Below are 25,529 nucleotides of genomic sequence, written 5' to 3'. Positions count from 1 at the left end.
AGACTTCCTGACACTTAAATCTATACGCGATGTTAACAAATTTCCCTTCTTCAGAAACGCTTTCCTTGCCATTGCCAGTCTACATTTTATATCCTCTCTACTTCGACAATCATCAGTTACTTTGCTCCCCAAATAGCAAAACTCATTTACTACTTTAAGTGTCTCATTTCCTAACCTAATTTCCTCAGCATCTCCCGATTTAATTCGACTACATTCCATTATCCTCGTTTTGCTTTTGTTGATGTTCATCTTATATCCTCCCTTCAAGATACCGTCCATTCGGTTCAGCTGCTCTTCCAAGTCCTTTGCTGTCTCTGACAGAATTACAATGTCATCGGCGAACCTCAAAGCTTTTATTTCTTCTTATTCCACTCAACATTGTCAAAAGCTTTCTCTAAGTCTACAAATGCTAGAAACGTAGGTTTGCCTTTCCTTAATCTATTTTAGAGTCTACATACCAACGTGAATAGTCGTTTTGTTGCCACTTCTCCCAATGATTTTAGAAATTCTGATGGAATGTTATCTATCCTAGTATCCTAGTATCGAAGGAAATTGATGGAGATCCGAAATGTGAAATGATTTGGGTGAAGGTCACGGTTAAAGCAGGCTCAGACATGGTTATTGGATGTCTCTATAGGCCCCCTGGCTCAGCAGCTGTTGTGGCTGAGCACCTGAAGGATAATTTGGAAAATATTTCGAGTAGATTTCCCCACCATGTTATAGTTTTGGGTGGAGATTTTAATTTGCCGGATATAGACTGGGAGACTCAAACGTTCATAACGGGTGGCAGGGACAAAGAATCCAGTGAAATTTTTTTAAGTGCTTTATCTGAAAACTACCTCGAGCAGTTAAACAAAGAACCGACTCGTGGCGATAACATATTAGACCTTCTGGTGACAAACAGACCCGAACTATTTGAAAAAGTTAACGCAGAACAGGGAATCAGCGATCATAAAGCGGTTACGGCATCGATGATTTCAGCCGTAAATAGGAATATTAAAAAGGGTAGGAAGATTTTTCTGTTTAGAAAAAGTGACAAAAAGCAGATTTCAGAGTACCTGTTGTCTCAACACAAAAGTTTTGTCTCAAGTACAGATAGTGTTGAGGATCAGTGGACAAAGTTCAAAACCGTCGTACATTTTGCGTTAGATGAGTATGTGCCAAGCAAGATAGTAAGAGATGTAAAAGAGCCATCGTGGTACAACAACCGAGTTAGAAAACTGCTGCGGAAGCAAAGGGAACTTCACAGCAAACATAAACATAGCCAAAGCCTTGCAGACGAACAAAAATTACGCGAAGCGAAATGTAGTATGAGGAGGCGTTCAATGAATTCGAAAGTAAAGTTCTATGTACTGACTTGGCAGAAAATCCTAAGAAATTTTGGTCTTATGTCAAAGCGGTAGGTGGATCAAAACAAAATGTCCAGACACTCTGTGACCAAAATGGTACGGAAACAGAGGCTGACAGACTAAAGGCCGAAATACTAAATGTCTTTTTCCAAAGTTGTTTCACAGAGGAAGATTGCACTGTAGTTCCTTCTCTAGATTGTCGCACAGATGACAAAATGGTAGATATCGAAATAGACGACAGAGGGATAGAGAAACGATTAAAATCGCTCAAAAGAGGAAAGGCCTCTGGACCTGATGGGATACCAGTTCAATTTTACACAGAGTACGCGAAGGAACTTGCCCCCCTTCTAGCAGCGGTGTACCGTAGGTCTCTAGACGAGCGTAGCGTTCCAAAGGATTGGAAAAGGGCACAGGTCATCCCCGTTTTCAAGAAGGGACGTCGAACAGATGTGTAGAACTATAGACCTATATCTCTAACGTCGATCAGTTGTAGAATTTTGGAACACGTATTGTGTTCGAGTATAATGACTTTTCTGGAGACTAGGAATCTACTCTGTAGGAATCAGCATGGGTTTCGAAAAAGACGGTCATGTGAAACCCAGCTCGCGCTATTCGTCCACGAGACTCAGAGGGCCATAGACACGGGTTCACAGGTAGATGCCGTGTTTCTTGACTTCCGCAAGGCGTTCGATACAGTTCCCCACAGTCGTTTAATGAATAAAGTAAGAGCATACGGACTATCAGACCAATTGTGTGATTGGATTGAGGAGTTCCTAGGTAACAGGTCGCAGCATGTTATTCTCAATGGAGAGAAGTCTTTCAAAGTAAGAGTGATTTCAGGTGTGCCGCAGGGGAGTGTCATAGGACCGTTGCTATTCACAATATACATAAATGACCTGGTGGATGACATCGGAAGTTCACTGAGGCTTTTTGCAGATGATGCTGCGGTGTATCGAGAGGTTGTAACAATGGAAAATTGTACTGAAATGCAGGAGGATCTGCAGCGAATTGACGCATGGTGCAGGGAATGGCAATTGAATCTCAATGTAGACAAGTGTAATGTGCTGCGAAAGATAGATCCTTTATCATATAGCTACAAAATAGCAGGTCAGCAACTGGAAGCAGTTAATACCATAAATTATCTGGGAGTACGCATTAGGAGTGATTTAAAATGGAATGATCATATAATGTTGATCGTCGGTAAAGCAGATGCCAGACTGAGATTCATTGGAAGAATCCTAAGGAAATGCAATCTGAAAAAAAAGGAAGTAGGTTACAGTACGCTTGTTCGCCCACTGCTTGAATACTGCTCAGCAGTGTGGGATCCGTACCAGATAGGGTTGATACAAGACATAGAGAAGATCCAACGGAGAGCAGCGCGCTTCGTTACAGGATCATTTAGTAATCGCGAAAGCGTTACGGAGATGATAGATAAACTCCAGTGGAAGACTCTGCAGGAGAGACCCCCAGTAGCTCGGTACGGGCTTTTGTCAAAGTTTCGAGAACATAGCTTCACCGAGGAGTCAAGCAGTATATTGCTCCCTGCTACGTATATCTCGCGAAGAGACCATGAGGATAAAATCAGAGAGATTAGAGCCCACACAGAGGCATACCGACAATCCTTCTTTCCACGAACAATACGAGACTGGAATAGAAGGGAGAACCGATAGAGGTACTGAAGGTACCCTCCGCCACACACCGTCAGGTGGCTTGCGGAGTATGGATGTAGATGTAGATGTTCCTGCCTTGTTTGATCCTAACTCTTCCAACGCTCTCTTAAATTCTGAGAGCCCCTTTCACACAGCTCGCATCGCTCACGACTGGTTTTGTGAGCCCGAGGGCGAAGTGTCGAATGTCTCCTAGTCACCAGAGTCTCCAGATCTCATTATTGTTGAGCCTTTGTGGTTTACTTTCGAGAGAAGGGTGTGTTTCCGCTATCCAGCTCCATCATCTTTAGCTGCCATTGCCAGTATTTTGCAAGAACAGTAGCATAAGATTCTCTATAAAATCGTACAGAACCTGTCTTTATCCATTCTGAGGGGACTGGAAGCTGTTTTGGTGTTCCTACAGCATATTAGAGACAGTAATGTGTTGTGTATTTGCTGTCTCCATGTTTTTCCACCTCCTGTTGTATTAGCTATAAGAGGAGGTGAATCTAACCATTTATCCAACTAACCCACATTCCAAAATGAGTCTCCTGCATGGTCGAGGCAGGTGTGCATAGAGTCAAACATCGACATAATGAATTTCATGGGACCATGAAAATTAAATTGCTGTACCAGGGTTGTTGTCATAATGAGGCTTTGTTATCGTGCCTCATAGAAAGGAGCCACGTTTCCGTAGCTGAGCAGTACATTACTGTAGTGCTTTTCTGATGAAAAATAACATAAAAGAAAATTAATGAAACACATTTTGTTCACTTCATTTATTAATACTTTACCTGTGGAATATCTTACTTTTCTTCTTCTTCTTCATGTGCCGTCTCCTCTAAGAAGGTTGGCTGTCATCATGGCAATTTCTGATCTTGATTTGGCTGATCTAAGGAGTTCTGACGTTGAGCAGTTGTACCAATTTTTTAAATTGTCAATCCAGGATGTCCGTCTTCTACCCCTCGTTCTCTTCCCACAAATTTTCCCTTCTAGTATTATTTGCAATATTTTGTAATTTACTCCTCTAATAACATGGCCTAAATATTGTAGCTTCCTTACTTTAATAGTTTTAATTAATTCTTTTTCCTTTCCCATTCTTCTTAGGACATCTTGATTAGTAATCCTCGACACCCAACTAATTCTAAGTATTCTTCTATATGCCCACATTTCAAAAGCTTCTAAACTGTTCATGTCCTTCTTTTTCAATGTCCACGCTTCCATTCCGTATAGTAATTTTGAGAATACATAGCATCTTAGCAACCTCATTTTTGTGTTTAAACAAATGTCTCTCGAACAGAATGCATTTTTCATCTTATTAAAGATACTTCTGGCCTGTCCTATTCTCGATTTAATTTCTTCTGAGCTTTCAATCTCCTCATTTACAATTGTTCCGAGATATTTAAATTTACGTACTTGATCGACTCTTTCCCTATTGATTGTAAGATTTTCTTGTTGGTGTGTTTTAGATATCACCATGAACTTAGTCTTGCTTACGTTAAGAGTCAAGCCAAATTCTTCAACTTTTTCTGCGACTTTGTCAAGAAGTAATTGTAGATCTTTGAGGTTTCCAGCTAGTAGTGCAGTGTCATCAGCAAACCTAACATTGTTAATGTTTAGCCCATTCACTTTAATGCCAGCTATTTCATCTGATAGAGCTGCCTGGAATATGTCTTCTGAATACATATTAAACAATAAGGGTGAGAGAACGCAACCTTGTCTCACACCCCTCTTTATTTCTATATCATTCGATAACTCATTTTCTACCTTACTTTTGGGTACATAAAAATGCACTTATTTTCATTTATTTATTTTTTCTTGAAGATTCTCTTGTGACTACTGTCTTCATCTCCTCTAAAGCAATCATTCGCTGCCCTGAAACACTGGGTATTGAAGATGCTAGTTGCTGAATGGTTTCCAACTGACCTATTGGCTCCAACAGAGTACAGGGATTCGCACTTATCACATCACTGTCATCGTCATTACCTTTTAACTCCTCCATGATAGATTCGTCGGTACATGCTTCAAACACCAACGCCTCATCATCAAAAAAATGGCTGTAAGCACTATGGGACTTGACATCTGAGGTCATCAGTCCCCTAGACTTAGAACTAGTTAAACCCAACTAACCTAAGGACATCACACACACATCCGTGCCCGACGCAGGATTCGGACCTGTGACCGTAGCAGCAGCGCGGTTCCGGACTGAAGCGTCTAGAACCGCTCGGCCACAGCGGCTGGCTGCCTCCTCATCCGCTGACAAGTATTGAACTACTAAGGCATCTATGGTTTTACCAGTAACTGCTGAATAAATCTCCAGATCACTTTGAATGTCAGTACTGTGGGTTTGCTGATCGTCCGATGACCAGCGGTGTCAATTTATGTGTCCCTGACGCGTTGCAGCAGTTAAGTGTACTTTAGACTGCTTCTCTTCTTTACACTTTTCTCCTCTAAAGGCCATCCTCTTCTCTGGCACCAGTTCATAAAACGATCCCGTCTCAGCTGTTTTCAGGACTGTATTTTTCTAACAGTTTACACACGCAGTTTTTCCTCCAAAGTTCTGCATCGACTGGTGATTTTTCTTCTCCGGAAATCACTTTAAAAATGACCCCATGCCTGTCCCTAAATCTTTCCAACCATCCGTCACTTGCCTTAAAATTAGAATCGCCAAGCAACTTAGCGAAATCTAAGACCTTTTGGCGTATCAACGGTCCATTAATTAGTACATTCTGCGAACGCATCTCAGGAAACCACCGCACTGTACCCTTGTCCACACAGTCAGCACCAGCTGTCTTCATTCTTTTTCTTGAAGTTTGCCACCTGCAAAACTTTCTTCAATTTCTTGTCGTTTTTTAAGGAATGTAGCTAACGTTGATTGTGCAAGTCCATACTTCCTCGCCACGTCTACTTGCTTCATTCCGCTATCAATGTTTCTTAAAAACCTCCGTTTTTGTCTCCAACCTTATTCGTTTCCGATTTCCAGCCACGGTCCAATTCTTAGCGAAGTCCAAAGCGTTAGCATCAACTAAAAACATTCACAGGATGCAAAAATCGCAGAGATAAGCTTATGAGCTCGACAAAACACTTCTGTCTGCTACTGAAGCTCAACAACGGACAAACTAAACTGAACCATTGTTTGAAACAAACAAAGGAGCTCTTTGACGTTTGCCGCTCAGCACAGATCGCACGGGGCTGTACGCTATTCTATAGAAGGAGTATGTAGAGGGTCTATACAAGGGCGATGTTCTTGAGGACAATATTATGGAAATGGAAGAGGATGTAGATGAAGATGAAATGGGAGATATGATACAGCGTGAAGAGTTTGACAGAGCACTGAAAGACCTAACTCGAAACAAGGCCCCGGGAGTAGACAACATTCCATTGGAACTACTGACGGCCTTGGGAGAGCCAGCCCTGACAAAACTCTACCATCTGGCGAGGAAGATCTATGAGACAGGCGAAATACCCCCAGACTTCAAGAAGAATATAATTATTCCAATCCCAAAGAAACCAAGTGTTGACAGATGTGAAAATTACCGAACTATAAGCCACAGCTGCAAAATACTAATTATTTACAGACGAATGGAAAAATTAGTAGAAGTCGACCTCGGGGAAGATCAGTCTGGATTCCGTAGAAATGTTGCAACACTTGAGGCAATACTGACCCTACGTCTTATCTTACAAGATAGATTAAGGAACGGCAAACCTACGTTTCTAGCATTTGTAGACTTAGAGAAAATTTTTGACATTGTTGACTGGAATACTCTCTTTCAATTCTAAAGGTGGTAGGGGTAACATACAGGGAGCGAAAGGCTATTTACAATTTGTACAGAAAACAGATGGCAGTTATAAGAGTTGAGGCGCATGAAAGGGAAGCAGTGGTTGGGAAGGGAGTGAGACAAAGTTGTAGCCTCTCCCCGATGTTATTCAATCAGTATATCGAGCAAGCAGTACAGGAAACAAAAGCAAAACGAAGATAACGGAATGTAGTCGAATTAAGTCGGGTGATGCTGAGGGAATTAGATTAAGAAATGGGACACTTAAAGTAGGAAATGAGTTTTGTTGTTGGTAAGCAAAATAACTGATGATGGTCGAAGTAGAGAGGATATAAAATGTAGACTAGCAATGGCAAGGAGAGCGTTTCTGAAGAAGAGGAATTTGTTAACAGCGAGTATAGATTTAATTGTCAGGAACTCGTTTGTGAAAGTATTTGTATGAAGTGTAGCCATGTATGGAAGTGAAACATGGACGATAAATAGTTTGGACAAGAAGAGAATAGAAGCTATCGAAATGTGGTGCTACAGAAGAATGCTGAAGATTAGACGGGTAGATCACATAATTAATGAGGAGTATTGAATAGAATTGGGGAGAAGAGGATTTTGTGGCACAAGTTGATGAGAAGAAGGGATCGGTTAGTAGGACATGTTCTGAGGCATCAAGGAATCACCAATTTAGTATTTGATGGTTGTGTGGAGAGTAAAAATCGTAGAGGGAGACCAAGAGATGAATACACTAAACAGATTCAGAAGGATGTAGGTTGCAGTAGATACTGGGAGATGAAGAAGCTTGCACAGGATAGAGTAGCATGGAGAGCTGCATCAAACCAGTCTCAGGACTGAAGACCACAACAACAACAACACAGCAGTGTGTTGCTAAATTTACTTCATCACTGTAATGGGAGGAGGGGGGGGGGTAATTAACGTACTACGTATCAGCCGGATCCATATAAAATTATCACAGTACCTGGGTTTATCTTTGTATTGGTAATCGTTATATAGAGGTTTGTGTTTACTTGAGCACATATTCCGTCTTGATAAATCTGATTAAGGATAATAAGCATATCTACAAAAGAGTACAATCATTCCAGATGAGCCCAATAGGCTGTATAATCTGTTCTCATAACCAGCTAGCCACCGCTTAAGGTCTCAGCACAGATGGATTCCACTATCTGCTACTGGGGTCTGTGTGTGTGAACTGGCTGTGCGCCCCTGCAGGTGGATCCGTCTGCCCATCTAATCTGTAGCGTATAGCGGATCACCCATGAGCTCAAGGCAAAGAGTGTATCTAATCTAATACGGGGTACCAGTATGCTTCTGCTGTGTGAATCTATTAGAGTGCACAACCTTTTTGGATAAATTTAGTGTGGGGGTTCCAACTGCTGAGCAGATCTACAAAGGTGTAAAGTCCCTTCAAGGAAGCCCAGTCAGTCATTCAGAAAAACTTAGTTGCAAGTGACAGTGTAGGATCGAAAAATAATATGTTCATTTATTTTAAAAGTTATCATTTATATATATATCCCGTAAAGTGACACGTTCCAGATTATTTTGGATGAAAAAAAAACAATTATGGTCAATTAATACACCAATCAATCAATTATTTGAGCCATCCGTACATCAATACCTCCTTAATTCATTATATATAGTAAATGGTAGCACAATTTGTTCATGCCTTCTGCCTTAACTCTGAGACCCACCCCTGCAGTTATATGATTTGGCAGCCCTCCATTCGCACCCTTGAAAAAGATTTCCATTTCAAACTGCAGGGTTTGAGTTCGGAGATATGGGTGTGTAGAAAGGGATTCACTCCAAGGCCTTCTTACAGGGAGTCTGTCAAGCAGTTGGGAATGTGTTACATGAGCCCACAAATTCGATTAGTGCCATTGGAATTGTCTCCACCAAAGTCATTTGATTACAAGGGTTAACATTCTCGAATATTTATGATTTTTTTGGTTTGTTTTTGGTGTTTTATAAAGAAATGAATAACTGAATGACATTGTACTCTGTTTAAAATTAGCGTGTTATTGAATACTTAAATGGATTTAGTATCCATGAATATTATTGGACATTCGAGATTATGTTTGAACATGAAATATTAAAATTTTTACGATTTTTCTGAATGTTTATTTTTATGACATTCTCAAGTGATCTGGAATGTTCTCAGAAGAAAATGAAAATAAGGACGATGTGGAAATCGTCTTTTTTAGCTATCTGGTAAATAATTCACATAAAGCAACCAATAAATCAATTAGCTAATCGATGTATCGTTCTGTCAGTCATACAGTTCATCAATCTGTCCATCCATTAATTCATCCCTACCTCATTTCATCCATCTATCCTTCTAGTCATCCATCTATCCACCCTTTCGTCAATTACTCAATCATTTGGGTTGTGAATCAATCCACCAGCCAGTCAACTGGTCAACCCTTCTATCAAGCAACTATCAATCATCACTCAATCAAATAACCTTCACTCATTAAGTCTATTAGTAACAATGTCCATCAATCTCCAACAAATTATCTAATCATCTATTAATTTATTCCTCTGTCGATTCACCCATTCATCCATCTGTTGGTTCATCTATACATCCACCTATCCACCCACTGTACAATCAGTCAATGCAGTCTATCAATTAGTCAATCATCACTCAATCAAATATCCTTCACTCATGAAGTCTATCAGTATCAAGGTCCATCAATCTCTCCAACAAGTCATCTAACCAACCATTAATTTATTCCTCTGTCGATTCACCTATTCATCCATCTGTTGGTTCATCTATACATCCACCTATCCACCCACTGTACAATCAGTCAATGCAGTCTATCAATTAGTCAATCATCACTCAATCAAATATTCTTCACTCATGAAGTCTATCAGTAACAAAGTCCATCAGTCTCTCCAACAAGTCATCTAACCATCCATTAATTTATTCCTCTATCGATTCACCCATTCATCCATCTGTTGGCCCACCTATCCATCCACTGTATAATCAGTCAATCACTTGACTTGTTGCTCAGTCCATCGGTCATTTACTCACGCCATTAGTCTCTCAGTTGGTCAATCCATCAGTTAGTCAGTTCATCAGTATGTCAGCCGAACTGGTCGGTCCATCAATCGACCAAATAACGTGCACTCACTACTGTCTTAAGAAAGAGCTCAGTGCATAAACAATTATAGAAACTCCATTGGTAGCCAAGTTCAAAGACGGTATCTAGTCCTTTCAAAGAAGCACATTGCGCCAGCTAATTCATACACAAAATAAGTTGTAATTACCAATTGGAAAGTGGTTAATTGTAGTGTGGGTTATGTCCCACCTAGGGATGATATAACTGTGATACTATGTTTGCCGTGCCACAGCTGGTGCCAAAGCTGACGAGCAGCACAATGGCAGAGTTGGAGCGCATCCTGGACAACAAGCCAGCGAGGCCACCCATGGTGTCCACCCTGGCGCTTAGATGACAATCAATGTGCCCCCCCGGGGGACCCGGAGGGGGCGCTGATGGCTCGCCCAAGGACGAGGACGCCGACCATCAGCAACTCAGCAGTCAGGCTCAGAAGCTGCCCTTCTGCACCATCCAGTGACCTCGGCTGACTCAGGTAACACGTATTCCCTAGGACATTGCTCTCCTCATTGTATACTCCACTCGATCTTCACGGTGGTTCATCACCCTGCTGATCTGATTTAGCCTCCATGTTACCAACTACAGCTTCTTATTTTAGTGTCCCCTCCCTCCACTCATCTAATTATCTGTTTGCCCTTAAAATTACCGATACATCAAGGCCTGCAACAATCATCCAATTGGTATCAAGTGTGCTACATATTTTGATATCAGCCACTACCATTTCAGCACAACTGCTCAGAGTAGGTCGGCCATCCACATACTGTGTATAAGGAATTACTAGGCAGTAAATTTGTCATTCAGATACCGCGTTTGAACGTTGGTTGTTTGTATGAAGATCATGTTGTTCCTGATGTAAGAAGCATAAACTGTTGCCAGCATATTCGAGAGAAGCAGTATAGTGGCCTATTGAAACTAGATTTGATCATTCTTTGATAATGCTGATCTTGTGACTGTCATGGTAAGTATCAATGTTTTCAGGAGGACCACATTCTACACTCCTGGAAATGGAAAAAAGAACACATTGACACCGGTGTCAGACCCACCATACTTGCTCCGGACACTGCGAGAGGGCTGTACAAGCAATGATCACACGCACGGCACAGCGGACACACCAGGAACCGCGGTGTTGGCCGTCGAATGGCGCTAGCTGCGCAGCATTTGTGCACCGCCGCCGTCAGTGTCAGCCAGTTTGCCGTTGCATACGGAGCTCCATCGCAGTCTTTAACACTGGTAGCATGCCGCGACAGCGTGGACGTGAACCGTATGTGCAGTTGACGGACTTTGAGCGAGGACGTATAGTGGGCATGCGGGAAGCCGGGTGGACGTACCGCCGAATTGCTCAACACGTGGGGCGTGAGGTCTCCACAGTACATCGATGTTGTCGCCAGTGGTCGGCGGAAGGTGCACGTGCTCGTCGACCTGGGACCGGACCGCAGCGACGCACGGATGCACGCCAAGACCGTAGGATCCTACGCAGTGCCGTAGGGGACCGCACCGCCACTTCCCAGCAAATTAGGGACACTGTTGCTCCTGGGGTATCGGCGAGGACCATTCGCAACCGTCTCCATGAAGCTGGGCTACGGTCCCGCACACCGTTAGGACGTCTTCCGCTCACGCCCCAACATCGTGCAGCCCGCCTCCAGTGGTGTCGCGACAGGCGTGAATGGAGGGACGAATGGAGACGTGTCGTCTTCAGCGATGAGAGTCGCTTCTGCCTTGGTGCCAATGATGGTCGTATGCGTGTTTGGCGCCGTGCAGGTGAGCGCCACAATCAGGATTGCATACGACCGAGGCACACAGGGCCAACACCCGGCATCATGGTGTGGGGAGCGATCTCCTACACTGGCCGTACACCACGGGTGATCGTCGAGGGGACACTGAATAGTGCACGGTACATCCAAACCGTCATCGAACCCATCGTTCTACCATTCCTAGACCGGCAAGGGAACTTGCTGTTCCAACAGGACAATGCACGTCCGCATGTATCCCGTGCCACCCAACGTGCTCTAGAAGGTGTAAGTCAACTACCCTGGCCAGCAAGATCTCCGGATCTGTCCCCCATTGAGCATGTTTGGGACTGGATGAAGCGTCGTCTCACGCGGTCTGCACGTCCAGCACGAACGCTGGTCCAACTGAGGCGCCAGCTGGAAATGGCATGGCAAGCCGTTCCACAGGACTACATCCAGCATCTCTACGATTGTCTCCATGGGAGAATAGCAGCCTGCATTGCTGCGAAATGTGTATATACATTGTACTAGTGCCGACATTGTGCATGCTCTGTTGCCTGTGTCTATGTGCCTGTGGCTCTGTCAGTGTGATCATGTGATGTATCTGACCCCAGGAATGTGTCAATAAAGTATCCCCTTCCTGGGACAATGAATTCACGGTGTTCTTATTTCAATTTCCAGGAGTGTATATCATTCATCATGTCACTGACACCACTTGACTAGTGTCCAAGAGGACTGATATTTTTGGTTCAGCCATGCAGGATTGTATGATCACATTATGTGTGTTTAATCATGAAATAAATTTGTTTTGTAGCAAGACAAGTATCCTTGCAAAGAATGCAATGACATTTGGAAAAACACAGACTGTAAGGACAGTGACCACGTCGTAGCTTCTCTTGATGCAGTAATCACTTTTCTCTCGCTTCTTTTGTGGGTTTAATGGGAAGGGAAATCACTAGCAGCCATACATAGTACACTACACCATAAACCGTATGGTGGGTTTCAGAGCAAGTATGTAGATGTTAATCTAGTGGGGTGCCTAATGACAATGGTGGACAGAGGAGTTGCAACAGGAAATCTTTTCAGGTAAGTCTCACTTCTGGATACAGGATCACAATGGAGATATCCATGTGTGGAGGCTGTGATAGAATCGAACATTGCTATACTGCATTTGTCATCGTCATCTGGGCTGAGCACCAAGCATGGTTGGATGGGGTGCTACTGGGTACACAACATAATAACCTCTCTTTTTCTTCACTGATAGTTTGAGCAGGAGCCATTAGCTGTCCCATCTTTGAGGTCTCCATGATATTACCTTTCAACAATACAATGCAAGACCTTATGTCGACTGTGTTGTCTTGACTTGCGTCGTTACAGAGAGTGTTTGAATGTTGCTCTGGTGAGGATGTTCTCCAGAATCTTTCACACACTGAGAACATCTGGTCACGGGTTGCCGAGAGACTGACATGCCACCACTCTTCAGCCACTACAGTTGATGAACTATGACAAAGAGTTGAAGCAACATTGAATGACACGTCCTTATGTCATACGAGTTTAGTTCAACTTGGTTAGCAGCAGGTATAGAGCCACTGTTACTAGCAGGTATGACAGCTCTGTGTCCTGAATTTTGCATCCTGTGTGCCCTAACCCACCCACAAATTTAATCTTGCTTTCTTACCATTGTACTGCTGATGCATAATAAGTAAAATGTTCTCATTTTTTTATCTTTTCTGGAGGTACAGTTTTAATGGTCAGTAGTGTCTCTATTATGAATTTTAAATAAATGTGTGTGAAATCTTATGAGACTTAACTGCTAAGGTCATCAGTCCCTAAGCTTACACACTACTTAACCTAAATTATCCTAAGGACAAACACACACACCCATGCCCGAGGGAGGACTCGAACCTCCGCCGGGACCAGCCACACAGTCCATGACTGCAGCACCTGAGACCGCTCGGCTAATCCCGCGCGGCAATATCTAATGATAAAACAGTATTTGAGAAAAGTAGGGGTAAGCTATAGGGAGAGACGGGTCACATACAATATGTACAACAGCCGAGAGGGAATAATAAGAGTGGACGACCAAGAACAAAGTGCTCATATTAAAAAGCGTGTGAGACAAGGATGTAGCCTTTCGCCTCTACTGTTCAATCTGTACATCGAGGAAGCAATGATGGAAATAAAAGAAAGGTTTAGGAGTGGAATTAAAATGATAAAACAGGTAAGCCGACATGAAATGTTCCGGACAAATCCGATAGGTGACCCATCAGAAACCTTTCATTGCATCACTTACGTGCAGCTACCGAAATTAGCAAATTGGTTACCACCAAGCTTGAAGGTGCATCGTTTCCCTTTCAATTCTTGCTCTAAGGGGGATAATCAGGATGCTAGCTTCTTGATTTAAAGAATATCTAATGATGTTCAAAATGTGTGTGAAATCTTGTGGGACTGCTAAGGTCATCAAAAAAAAAACACACACACACCCACGCCCGAGGGAGGACTCGAACCTCCACCGGGACTAGCCGCACAGTCCATGACTGCAGCGCCTTAGACCACCCGGCTAATCCCATGCGGCTATGAATTTAAAATGAAATGAAGTAATGCGCTTGACCTCGTATGCCCACAGGATGGCGGGGTGGGCGACCTGCTTCCGGTGCTCGCCGGCCCCGCCTCCGCCTCCGCCCCCGGCTACTCCTCCGTGCTGGGGGCTTCAGACCCCAGCGCCACCTACGGGGCCTACCAGTACCAGCATCAGCCCTACCACCACCACGGGTCCACCTCGTCCGCACCTGCCGGCTGCTGCGGAGGTGGAGTGGGAGGCGGCAGTGGCCGTGTCGGGGGTGGCTGCACCAGTGGCGCTGCTGACGACGACGAGGACGAGACACTCCCGCTGCTCTTTTCGTCACTGTCCACTGACGCGGCCGTCGCAGCTGCTGCGGAGAGCTACGGTGCCTGCCTCAACGAGAGCTGGTGGGAAGAGAACAATTGAGCAGCGCGGCTGACCGCCACCACACCGGCTACTCGGCTGTGGGTACTGTGAGACCTCGAGTGTGCCTTGATTGATCACTGGGGGCCAGACTCTTGGTCCCAGCCTCCATCACGTCAGCCACCCGGCTGTGGTTGTACAGGATCTGGAGTGGAGTGCCTTGATTGATCATTGGAGACCAGATTCATGGTCGTGACCTATCCTCCTCTTGTGAAGCACTGTTTGGTGCTTGTGAATGTGTCTCCATATCTAGCCAACCTTCTTTGATGGACAACTGTGATACCATTGTGGAAAGCCTATAAACATTAACCTTTTGTGCCAGCGACCGAGAAGTGCTGCGTCACATTCAATCGCTGGAGGTGACAGAATGTTCGCACCGTTAGTTCCTCGGAGGACAAGTGCACTCACTTACCTCAGCACTGTATATATGCCTACAAATTTACCTGATTTGTTTGGAAGATATGTGAAAATCGTTAGTGACTTTCACAAACCCTACAAGGAAACTACACATTGTGTGACACAAACACTGTGTTATCTTATCTGTCACATAGTACATCAATGTTTCTGTGTGATGGGGTTTTGTGATTCATCTGGCAGTATGCTTATTGGAAATTTCCAGCACTTTCCAGCGTAAACCCACTAATTTCTAGCACTTTATGAATATCTCGAAGTTCTTTAACTTTGCAACACTACATGCATCACCACACGCAGATAAACAGAGATGCACTTGCAAAACAAAGGCAGCTCTCAACAGAATTATCAGCTTTCTGACATTCTAAATTTAAGTTCTCCGTGACGTAAGAGTCTTCACTCAATGGACAGGATCATTTGGAAAATTTACTGCAAAATCTAGTAATTCCTACTTTTTCAAGATACCTGAGACTCCTGTAATCTTATAACAGCATCTCAAACTCCATAATCTGATGTGCAGGGATACATTTTCACATGAAAGTAAACATCCAGCAGCATTATTCAATCTGTGGTACACTTCATCAGTTGCTTTATATCACACACATTCTTGATTCAACTTGCACTATGATTCTGAAAATTCCTGAGCTTTGTAGACAGTGCAAATCCGTAAATGTCTAGTTTTTTATGGATATCTGGAATTCCTGTGCTCTTATAAACTTATATGAAAGTCTGTGCCTAGGTGTGTGTGGATAAATTTCTGTATCAATTGCTTTAATGTGTGTGACATCCTGTATCCATTCCTCTGTCCTGTGGGCTTTCCTAACTCTACTGGCAGTATCATCTTGAACATATACTCTATTCTGCAGTGCAAACATGGAATTTATGTTCTTTTATAGATTTCTGAAAATCCTGTAACCATACAACTTTGCATGAAGTACCACACTTAGATGTGCAGGGCCACATTTGCAGGAGAAACGAAACATCCAAGAAAACTATCTAGGATGTGTAATCTTACATCAGTCACCCTGAATAATGGACATATTTAATTCAACTGGCAGTATAATTATAGTACAGATCTTGTATTTTCAAAAGTCCTGTACACTATAGCTCTGCATTCATACTATATATAGTTCTACATACATAATCAAGTGCGAGCAGATGCATCTCCTTGCCAAATGGAAGTCCCAAAAACTTTTAAATGTGACACACACTATATAATGTCTCCATGTAAGGACTTGTGAAGGACATGCTTTACTACCAAAGACATTTGCCGAGATGCCCTAGAGATTTCTGACACAAGCAGTGATCCTTACCTTCTTGACAATGTTATCAACAACAGGAAGTTCTGTGAGCTGCACTTCTGGTTTATGAGTCTGCTTCCATTGTATTAGACTTTCAAAGCAGATGCTGCAACAGGAAATACTGCTGAGCTACCTAACAACACGTGGTGACAGATTCAAGATCAGTGTAAAGATCGCACATGTAACTTTTATAGTTTATCAGTATTTCTACATTAGTCCAGACTTTCAAGAGTGAAATGTACAGTAAAATTAACCCGTCTAGAGTGGGAAACCTTCTGACAGCATGTATGTATATGCATGTGTGTTTGTGTGTGTGTGCGTGTGTGTGTTTATATCTTTACATCTCTCCCATGGAGACAAGCCTTCAACTACAGTAGTTGGCCTCAGAGGTATCAAAGTGATATAGGTCAATGTATAAACGATTGTCTTTCTGTCCGAGACTGTAGCAGCGTAGTGCCCAGGGATATTTCCTCTCGTTTTCCTGAGAACTGGTGAGACAGTTTCTGGTGGAAACAATTCTGATCTGATGTCTTGCAAGCACAGATTGCCATTGGAAGTCATTACAGGTCTCTCATGTGTACAATTTAATACTGAGCTAAATTGTTTACACAGGTAGCCAACTGCAGAAACCAGCTGTATGAGTTTCGTTCATTCTGTAATCTCCACAGATAATAAAAAAAACATTTCTACATCTTGAATAGATAAAACAGCATCACAAAATGCATGAAACTTCCCAGTACCTACATTAGATGTCACTTAATGAAGTATTAAATTACCTTGGATTGCATAATGTATTCTGATTGCACAGATGAATTAGTTATTCTGAACTTTGATTTGACAGCAACATGAATATTTTTGTTTGGATTACTGGAAACGAGTAATATATAACTGTGTTTATTGTCTGACTCATTACAAATATTTGCCATCTTTCAGGACTCAGATCCAATATCACAAGGAATATTGAACACCCTACAGTTTCCTCCCTGGTAACAAAATTAACGTTATCTCAAATTCTTCTCTTACTATTTACATTGTCTTTTCCCTTTCAATTGTTATATCTTCTGCAAGTATAGTGAAGAGAATGGCAAAATACTGGACAAGAATCAAAAGACATCCGCAAAGAGGGAAAGTTGATAATTAGTAATTTTGATGTACAGGTGAATACCTCACATCCAGAACTCAATAAGACGTATGGAAAAGCATCAATTTATCATGTCCAGAAATATGAAAGTCTATTCAGATGACTGCGTAGGTAGCAAACACATTTTAATTTGGTAGCATGAACCATACAACAGTCTTACTTCACATACACACACTCACATATGCTAACTGCCATGAAGAAAGTTCTGTTTGGTCTCAGTAGTCATTTACAATAAATAACAACTTCAATAAATTAAAACATTTCAAGATACTGTTTTTCTTCTGTTGTCAATATTCTTTACCAGTACTATAACATGAACTATAAAAACGTAAAGTCCATTAAATGCCATATATGTGGAGACCAATTTCTTTCTGTTATACATCACCCTTAAAGCTTTGTGTTACTAACATTTATAAAATCAGTCATAAAATAAATCATTCATAAATTCATGTAAAAAAGCTGTCAGATATTAAAATTATGAAACATATTAGGAAATACTACTGCACTTTCAGATAGGCCCACAGAATAGTATTTTCACACTTTATTTCCTCGGTATAAAGTGACTCACAACTGCTCGTTATATCAGCATATCTTGCAAGAAATCATCCAATTTTTCATAGAAGATGTACTGGCATCCATGGGGTAGGTTGTTCAAGCTCTGGCCAAAAAAAGTCCAAGCAGACTGGTCCAAAAAGTACTACTTTTTTCTGTTAACTCTGCATCATCAGTTACGATTTTTTACATTTTTTTAAAAATTAGAAGTATTGTGATTTTCCAGTTGTGTACAAATTCTATGGAACATATTGGAACATATATTGGTCAAAAGAAAGAAAATTAGCCTTCTATTTATGGTGTTTGAATTCTCGATGTTGCACTTTAAGAACTGTGATCCTCAATTCATGAGATTAACCAGCACTATAGTCGAATTGAAGTCATAACCTGAGCCATTTTTCTGTAAATACACTTCCTTCTTAAACTGAAAACACCCAACTCTCAAAATGCGTGTATCATGAGAATCAATCCAGCAACATGAAAAGACAATGACTTGTCCACAGAGTTACATGTTTTAACGATTTCATAGAGGACTGATATCAGGACAGTTTTATTGAGTTACTTGTTGTTACAACCAAGAATAATCGGGTTGGTACATATCGGTCACCTGCTGTTCTCTGTATTCTCATGCCCCACAAACATTATACTCATCTAAGCCCATTATATCTCAACAGCATACATTTTATTTCATTGCATTAAAACTGTCTCAACAGTGTGTTAAGGCTTTGGCATTGTTGTCAAAAGCACTGCATTGCATCTACTCATTGAATATATCCATTGGTGGCTGTTGGATTCTGTGAAGCAAGTTGGTGATATATGGAATTTTCTTACAAGAAACAGCTGACAGGATTCTGAAGAACGTAAATTCACATGCAGCATCACACTCTGTGGAGTAAATGTATAAATAAAATAAAAAGCCTCTCACAAGTTATTGTTGAATGAGAAAGATTCAAATAAGGGAAACAAAAGAGGAAAAAATCAGTTCCAGCAAGTTGCAGATATACATAAGAGATCTTTCACTGGTAATGGGAAATAAATACCATCAACCTGTGTTACTGTATAAAGAAACACCAGACAAAAATTATTTAGTCAGATGTCCAAAGACGCTGTTAAAATTCTTGTTATTTTTCCTGATAATAATTTCTTGCCTTTTCTCAATATGCATGCATGCCTCTCCCTCTTAAAAAACGTTCAGTTGAGCTGTCGAACGATTGTTGAAAAACAGAAGAGCCCAAAATGATTGTAGTGTAAAGCCACTTGACTTTACACAATTTTAAGCACTCATTCAGTAATTGAATTGAAGGTGGAAAAATAACAAAATTATGACATAATTTTCTTCTTATGTACATGAATTTGCACTTAGTTCTTAATACACAAAACACATGGCTATAATCCCTAAAACTGCATTATTTGAAGATTTTTATCTTTTATGTCCCTGAAGAATAATATAATTTCAATCAACACCAAATTTTGTTTTCAACAGCCACTTTTGCTCAGTTGAGTGTATGTGCCAAAGCATCGTACATCATTATTGCAATACACATCATTTTTTGCACTCCATATTTTCCATATGGGCTTGTACTTTTCCTCTAATACCACTTATATTCACTATTTGTATGTGTGTGGTACTGAAAATCAGTATACAGTCCATATATTGTAATCAAAGAGTGAATTATTGATTAATTTTTTGAAAGCTAAAACTTGCTCAAGCTGTTTCTTATGTATTGATAGCCCTCTTTCTAATATTTTTCTTAATCACATCTATATTATTTCAGTACTTTCAGTGATTAAACAGCCTTAAATAGTAACTAGAAAATCATTTCCATACTATATTATCCAGTATTACTGCTTCTAAAGAACAATCCTGCTACAGAAAGATACTGCCTGCAATTCTTTCTATGTATTTGTTTAAACTTTTGCTCTGACTAATGTATTATATTTTAATCAAGTACTTTTTCTTTCCAAACTTTTCTAGTGCTGAGAATACAATTAGCATATTTCTGCCTTTGATAAATTGCAATGGTATGTGTGGCCTGTGGACTTTGTGTCAAGGGCAACAAAAAATATTTCAAACAGAATTAAAACTACACTCACAATTCACTGTTTTTAACAATAACAAACAACATTCATTGCTGTCAGAAGATCCCACCCATTCTGGAAATGTGACATTAAATAAATAAATCTTCTGTAGCTTGTGTAGTTGTTTGTTGATGTAGGAGTGAGAAGATTGAGGCTAAATTAAAAGGTCACTGTGTAGAATAATTGATATAGCTACGAAATTATGGCATCTCATCTGTTATTAGACTCAGAGATGTTTTTGCACTATGAAAGAAATACTTGTGAAATGCAACTTGAAGTTATGAAAAAAGGCATAACTCAGCTAGTATTCTATTAGAAAGTAACAATAAATATGTATGCTGGAGACAGATATGTAGAAGTGTATTTCATGTCATTTCCAGCAAGAAACTTATAACTTCAGACTACCATCAATTTAATTTTTAATTGCAAATTATTCTGCCTCTTTGATACAAAAAGCTACTTTGCAGTTGATACCATTCAAGACAACTATGCAGTTTATATAAACTTCAAATTAAGCTGCTAATTCTAGTACTGCCAAAAATGTTAAATATAATTACAATGCAGAAACTGCTAACTTATTTTGCATAAATGGCAACTCGCTTGCAACAACAATTCAGTGCCTGCTTGAAAACCCAGGTGACAATGACACAAAGGATTAGTGTTGCTCTTTTTTCTTAAAAGTATTCAATTTGGAAATGAGATGTGACATTTCCTTTGCACATTACTTTTCCACTAACGAAAAATTAAACATTTACTGTCATACTAATGTAACCTATTGCCATCTGTCTACCTTATAATGCTGTGTAGTTCATGTTTGTATCTAGTTTATGGAATGTTTTTACCATGTGGTTGTTAAAATATTTTAAAGAAAGGATCTTTTGACAAACATTCTGATGACGTGAAGAAATTTATCAATAACAGACTTCCAGGTGTTGTGCTTTCTATTTCCAACATAATTGTGATATTTATGATATTATCAAACGTTTTGGAAATGTATTAACTGTGTTCCAGAGATGTTGAATGGGACTGTCTTTATGATATTAGTGACTGCATAAAAAAGAGCATATCGTTTTTTCTTAAAAAAAGCTCTTTTAGAAATTTCTGCCTAAAACAAGTACAATAAGATGAACTAAAATGTAAATGCTACAGTTTTTGTGAAGTGAAGATAATATGAGAGGAGAAAACCTGATACAACACGAAAATATTTCATGATAACAACTATAGCCAATATTTACAAGCCTTAGAACTTCTTCCTTTAATAATATCATGTTGGTACTCAGAAAAGCATTTCGTCCTTTTTCATGCTTCGAAAGTTTAACTCAAACGGTTGTGTGATGGGGTTTTAATAATGTTTAAGGGGAAGAAATTTAATGCACTTTACTTTTTACACATCCTATTTTAATCAATTTGATACATATGGTCTGCGACTTTATTTGTCGCAGTAATGTTTTTGTGGCATAGTTTGTTCTTTGTTACAAATGTAACAAATCATTTTTCACTGTGATAATGCACATTGTTTGATTTTTCCTAGAGTCTATTGTATGTTATTGTTAAAATATTGTATAATCTTTTTCCTTGTTGATATTATTATTGTTAAGATATTCTGCAAGAATTAGTACCGCTAGAAATATATCATTGCTCACATGTTTTGGTGGGTTTTCCAGGTATTAAAACTACTATAGCGTAGTGTGTGTATGGGATGGTGAGTGTGCACATTGACTGAGTTACCTTGCTGATTGACTTAGAGTAATTTTTTCAAGTTAATAACAATAATGGGGTCTTTGCAGTGTCTTGTACATTTTCCCCATGAATCAGTGCTTTGTTTATAGATTTAAATGATTGCATAGTGCATGAAAGGGCAATATCTTTGCATACATAATGAAAATAGTGAAAATTGTCTTTTCCAAATTACACATGAAATATGAGTCTGTTGTTTGAAGATAATGCAAACAGTTCCTAATGCAAAAAAAAATGTTGTCTAGGGAGATCATAATTTTGTTGCCAATACAAATAAGATTATTAGGAATATACTTTATAAGTAATTTTCTATGCAAGTTTCCTGCATACAATCTGTTTTCACATAAAGAAGAACAATTAAAGATAATTACTGTTGCAGGTTGTTTCTATCGCAGTTCACTACAGTATTCATTATTTTATAGATGACAGACAGCACATATTATTTTCATAATTTACTGGCAGATTTTTTGCAGTTGCTTCCATTGTGCAATATCAAGCTTAACTTACAATACGTTTGTCTGGAACTAATATCTAATCAATGTTTAAAAAAACTGAGATTTACTCCAACCTAGATATTTTGATTTTCTTTGAACACAGACTCACGTTTTCAATATATTACACCAAAAAAAGTTTTTAAAAGTATGTTAGAAACTGTGCTTTATTCTTAGAACAAAATAGAACACCTATGGCGTTCTCTTTGCTTGAGAATGGATAGATGTCAAACTGTACTGCCACACTTATTTAGAAGTGTGTCTCAGTATTACACCATATGATTAAGATTGACTATTTCTCTAATGCTGTAGGCAGTACTTCCGAGTAAAGATATACCTTTGCGTCTGTATTGGGAAATAGTCTGTAACAGGAAGTCTCTCCCTGTAATCATGTGGCTTGCGCCAGTGTCTTAAACATCAAACAATTAAGTACAATTTTATAGCATAATTTTTTAAATTGTTTTTCATTGTACTGGTATTTTATAGGTGAACTACTTACCAAAGTGTACAGCAGCTAGCAACTATGCTTTTAAAAATTACTTCCTTTTAGTTTTTATACAAGGGATGATGAAATAAAAGTACTCAAGATCCTAAAGGTTTTGATCCAAAGCCAGTAAAACTTTTATTTTAGGTATTGCATGTAAAAATGTTCATGTGCTATATACTACAAATTACCTGCAATTCCTGGAAATGAGATAATTAGTAACTAATTTGCATTGAACTGTCACATGTATGAACACTTTCTATTCGTTGACAAATCATTTGTAACATAAATAATTTAAGCACATTGAAAACTTTCTATCTTCCTTCTGAAATTTTGTAACACTTGGCAACCAAAATATGTATGTGAGCATTAAGATTGAAATTCCAGAAGATGTGGAGTGTATGGATAGGCAGTGCAGATACCTTTAAGTGTTTTACTATTCAAAGGTTTTCCTATATTCAGATTTCAGCTTTTAAGTCATACTACAACTCAAACAGATTATTTTATGTAGTCAAGGAGGAAAAATAAAATACATTGATTTATAGTCAAGTAGGAAAAAATAAAATAAGTTTATATTTCAGCAGCAAGTTTACAAGATTCATTGTACAATTGCAGTTATTTTTTCGAATGTAAAAGTATTTCAGATTTATAGACTTGTTATTTCAATCTCATCACCTATATTTTTCCTATATTCTATGTTTATGAAATTTGGTAACTGTTACTTTGGTGGTTGTAAAAAGCTACTGTGTGTAATTTACATGCAGACTGGCTAATTTGTGATAATGACAGAAGATAAAAATTCTTTGCACTCTGTTACCGTTTATTTATTCCTATATCTCAAGAATTTTATAATTTTCTCCTGTGTAAATGTCATATACTATCACACACTCTTCTAAACCATTACTTGGATAGATTATCCTCTTTGTAAGTAATTTATCTAATTTTCGTTCTTTTCTCTATGTACTTGCATTGCAAACTGTACGTAGGAATGATAACTGAATATCTGAAAAAGGGGTGTGTGTTTCTGAAATGTTTAAAAATTTATTTACATCTGGTTTTATATTTCAAGTGAATAAATTTGCATTACTAACAACTTCAACACCTTAATAAAGCTCTGTGCCAATCAGTGTCTCATAGTTACATTTTCTTTTGATCACTGGCCAAAAAAATATCCACATATACCAGCATATTCACAGAATTTTATGTGGCAAGTAAAAACTGTATGCCAGACAGAAAACTGTCCAGTTACAAGTTTTCTGTCATAGCAGTAAATATTGGTAAGTACCTGCTTGCGACACTTTTCTTTTAGTTTTCTGTTTGGTGTCCCCTGAGAGCAGTGCTGTGGCCCTGTTACACACACCATGTATCTGAACAAAACGGTACACTACAACAAGCTGACCTGATTAGGCTTCATCCACTGTTCAGCTCACCATCATAATTTAGTTTGCATTTATTGAACCATATCACTGACAACATAATGCAAATATAAAGACATCTATAAAAATATCTTCATAGAAAGAGTCTGTACAATAATTTGACAATATTTTACACTATCCACATAGTTACATAAAATATACAACGCAGAAATTTGAAATTACACCAGCTAGAGTAGTACTTTGCAGTTTGTCCACGTTTCATAGACATTTTAACAATTTGCATTCAATATACAGGGTGATTCAAAAAGAATACCACAACTTTAGGAATTTAAAACTCTGCAACGACAAAAGGCAGAGCTAAGCACTATCTGTCGGCGAATTAAGGGAGCTATAAAGTTTCATTTAGTTGTACATTTGTTCGCTTGAGGCGCTGTTGACTAGGCGTCAGCGTCAGTTGATGCTAAGATGGCGACCGCTCAACAGAAAGCTTTTTCTGTTATTGAGTATGGCAGAAGTGAATCGACGACAGTTGTTCAGCGTGCATTTCGAACGAAGTATGGTGTTAAACCTCCTGATAGGTGGTGTATTAAACGTTGGTATAAACAGTTTACAGAGAATGGGTGTGCAAAGGGAAAAGTTCTGGACGGCCGAGAACGAGTGATGAAAATGTAGCACGCATCCAGCAAGCATTTGTTCGCAGCCCAGGAAAATCGACTCGCAGAGCTAGCAGAGAGCTGCAAATTCCACAATCAACTGTATGGAGAGTCCTACGAAAAAGGTTAGTTATGAAACCTTATCGTCTGAAATTGGTTCAGGCACTGTCTGCAGCTGATAAGATTAAAAGAATCGATTTCTGTGATTTTATCCTTGCTCAAATGGAAACAGATGAATCTTTCGTTTCAAAGATTGTGTTTAGTGATGAAGCAACTTTCCACAGTAACGGGAAAGTCAACCGTCACAATGTCTGTATATGGGGCACTGAGAATCCGCGGGAAACAACTCAGTATGAACGTGACTCGCCTAAGGTGAACGTTTTCTGTGCCATTTCAGCCAATAAAGTTTTTGGTCCCTTTTTCTTCGAAGGTGCTACTGTAACTGGACTACAGTATCTGGAGATGTTAGAGAATTGGCTGTTCCCTCAGCTCGAACAAGAAGCACAACAATTCATATTTCAGCAGGATGGAGCGCCACCACATTGGCACTTATCTGTCCGTAACTACCTGAATGTCAACTACCCGAGGCGATGGATCGGCCGCCAGGCAGCCCGTGACAGAGCACTTCATCACTGGCCTCCAAGAAGCCCTGATCTTACCCCCTGCGATTTTTTCTTATGGGGGTATGTTAAGGATAT

The 25,529-nt window shown here is 39.8% G+C and overlaps 1 protein-coding gene across 1 annotated transcript in view; it reads left to right on the top strand.

Annotated features, from left to right (window-relative positions):
- Window positions 1–23,938, top strand: part of LOC126108168 (voltage-gated potassium channel subunit beta-2-like) — a 666,110-nt gene extending 642,172 nt beyond the window's left edge. Inside the window, exons 11-12 of the mRNA XM_049913410.1 lie at window positions 10,129–10,368; window positions 14,247–23,938. Coding sequence (XP_049769367.1) covers window positions 10,129–10,230 — 102 coding nt within the window. The 3' untranslated portion in view covers window positions 10,231–10,368; window positions 14,247–23,938. The remainder of the gene's footprint in view (window positions 1–10,128; window positions 10,369–14,246) is intronic.
- The last annotated feature ends 1,591 nt before the right edge of the window (window positions 23,939–25,529 follow it).

The sequence above is a fragment of the Schistocerca cancellata genome, chromosome 11 (assembly GCF_023864275.1).
Source record: "Schistocerca cancellata isolate TAMUIC-IGC-003103 chromosome 11, iqSchCanc2.1, whole genome shotgun sequence".
NCBI lineage: Eukaryota > Metazoa > Arthropoda > Insecta > Orthoptera > Acrididae > Schistocerca > Schistocerca cancellata.
Note: the sequence above shows the minus strand (reverse complement) of the source record. Positions and strands in the feature narration are given on the sequence as shown.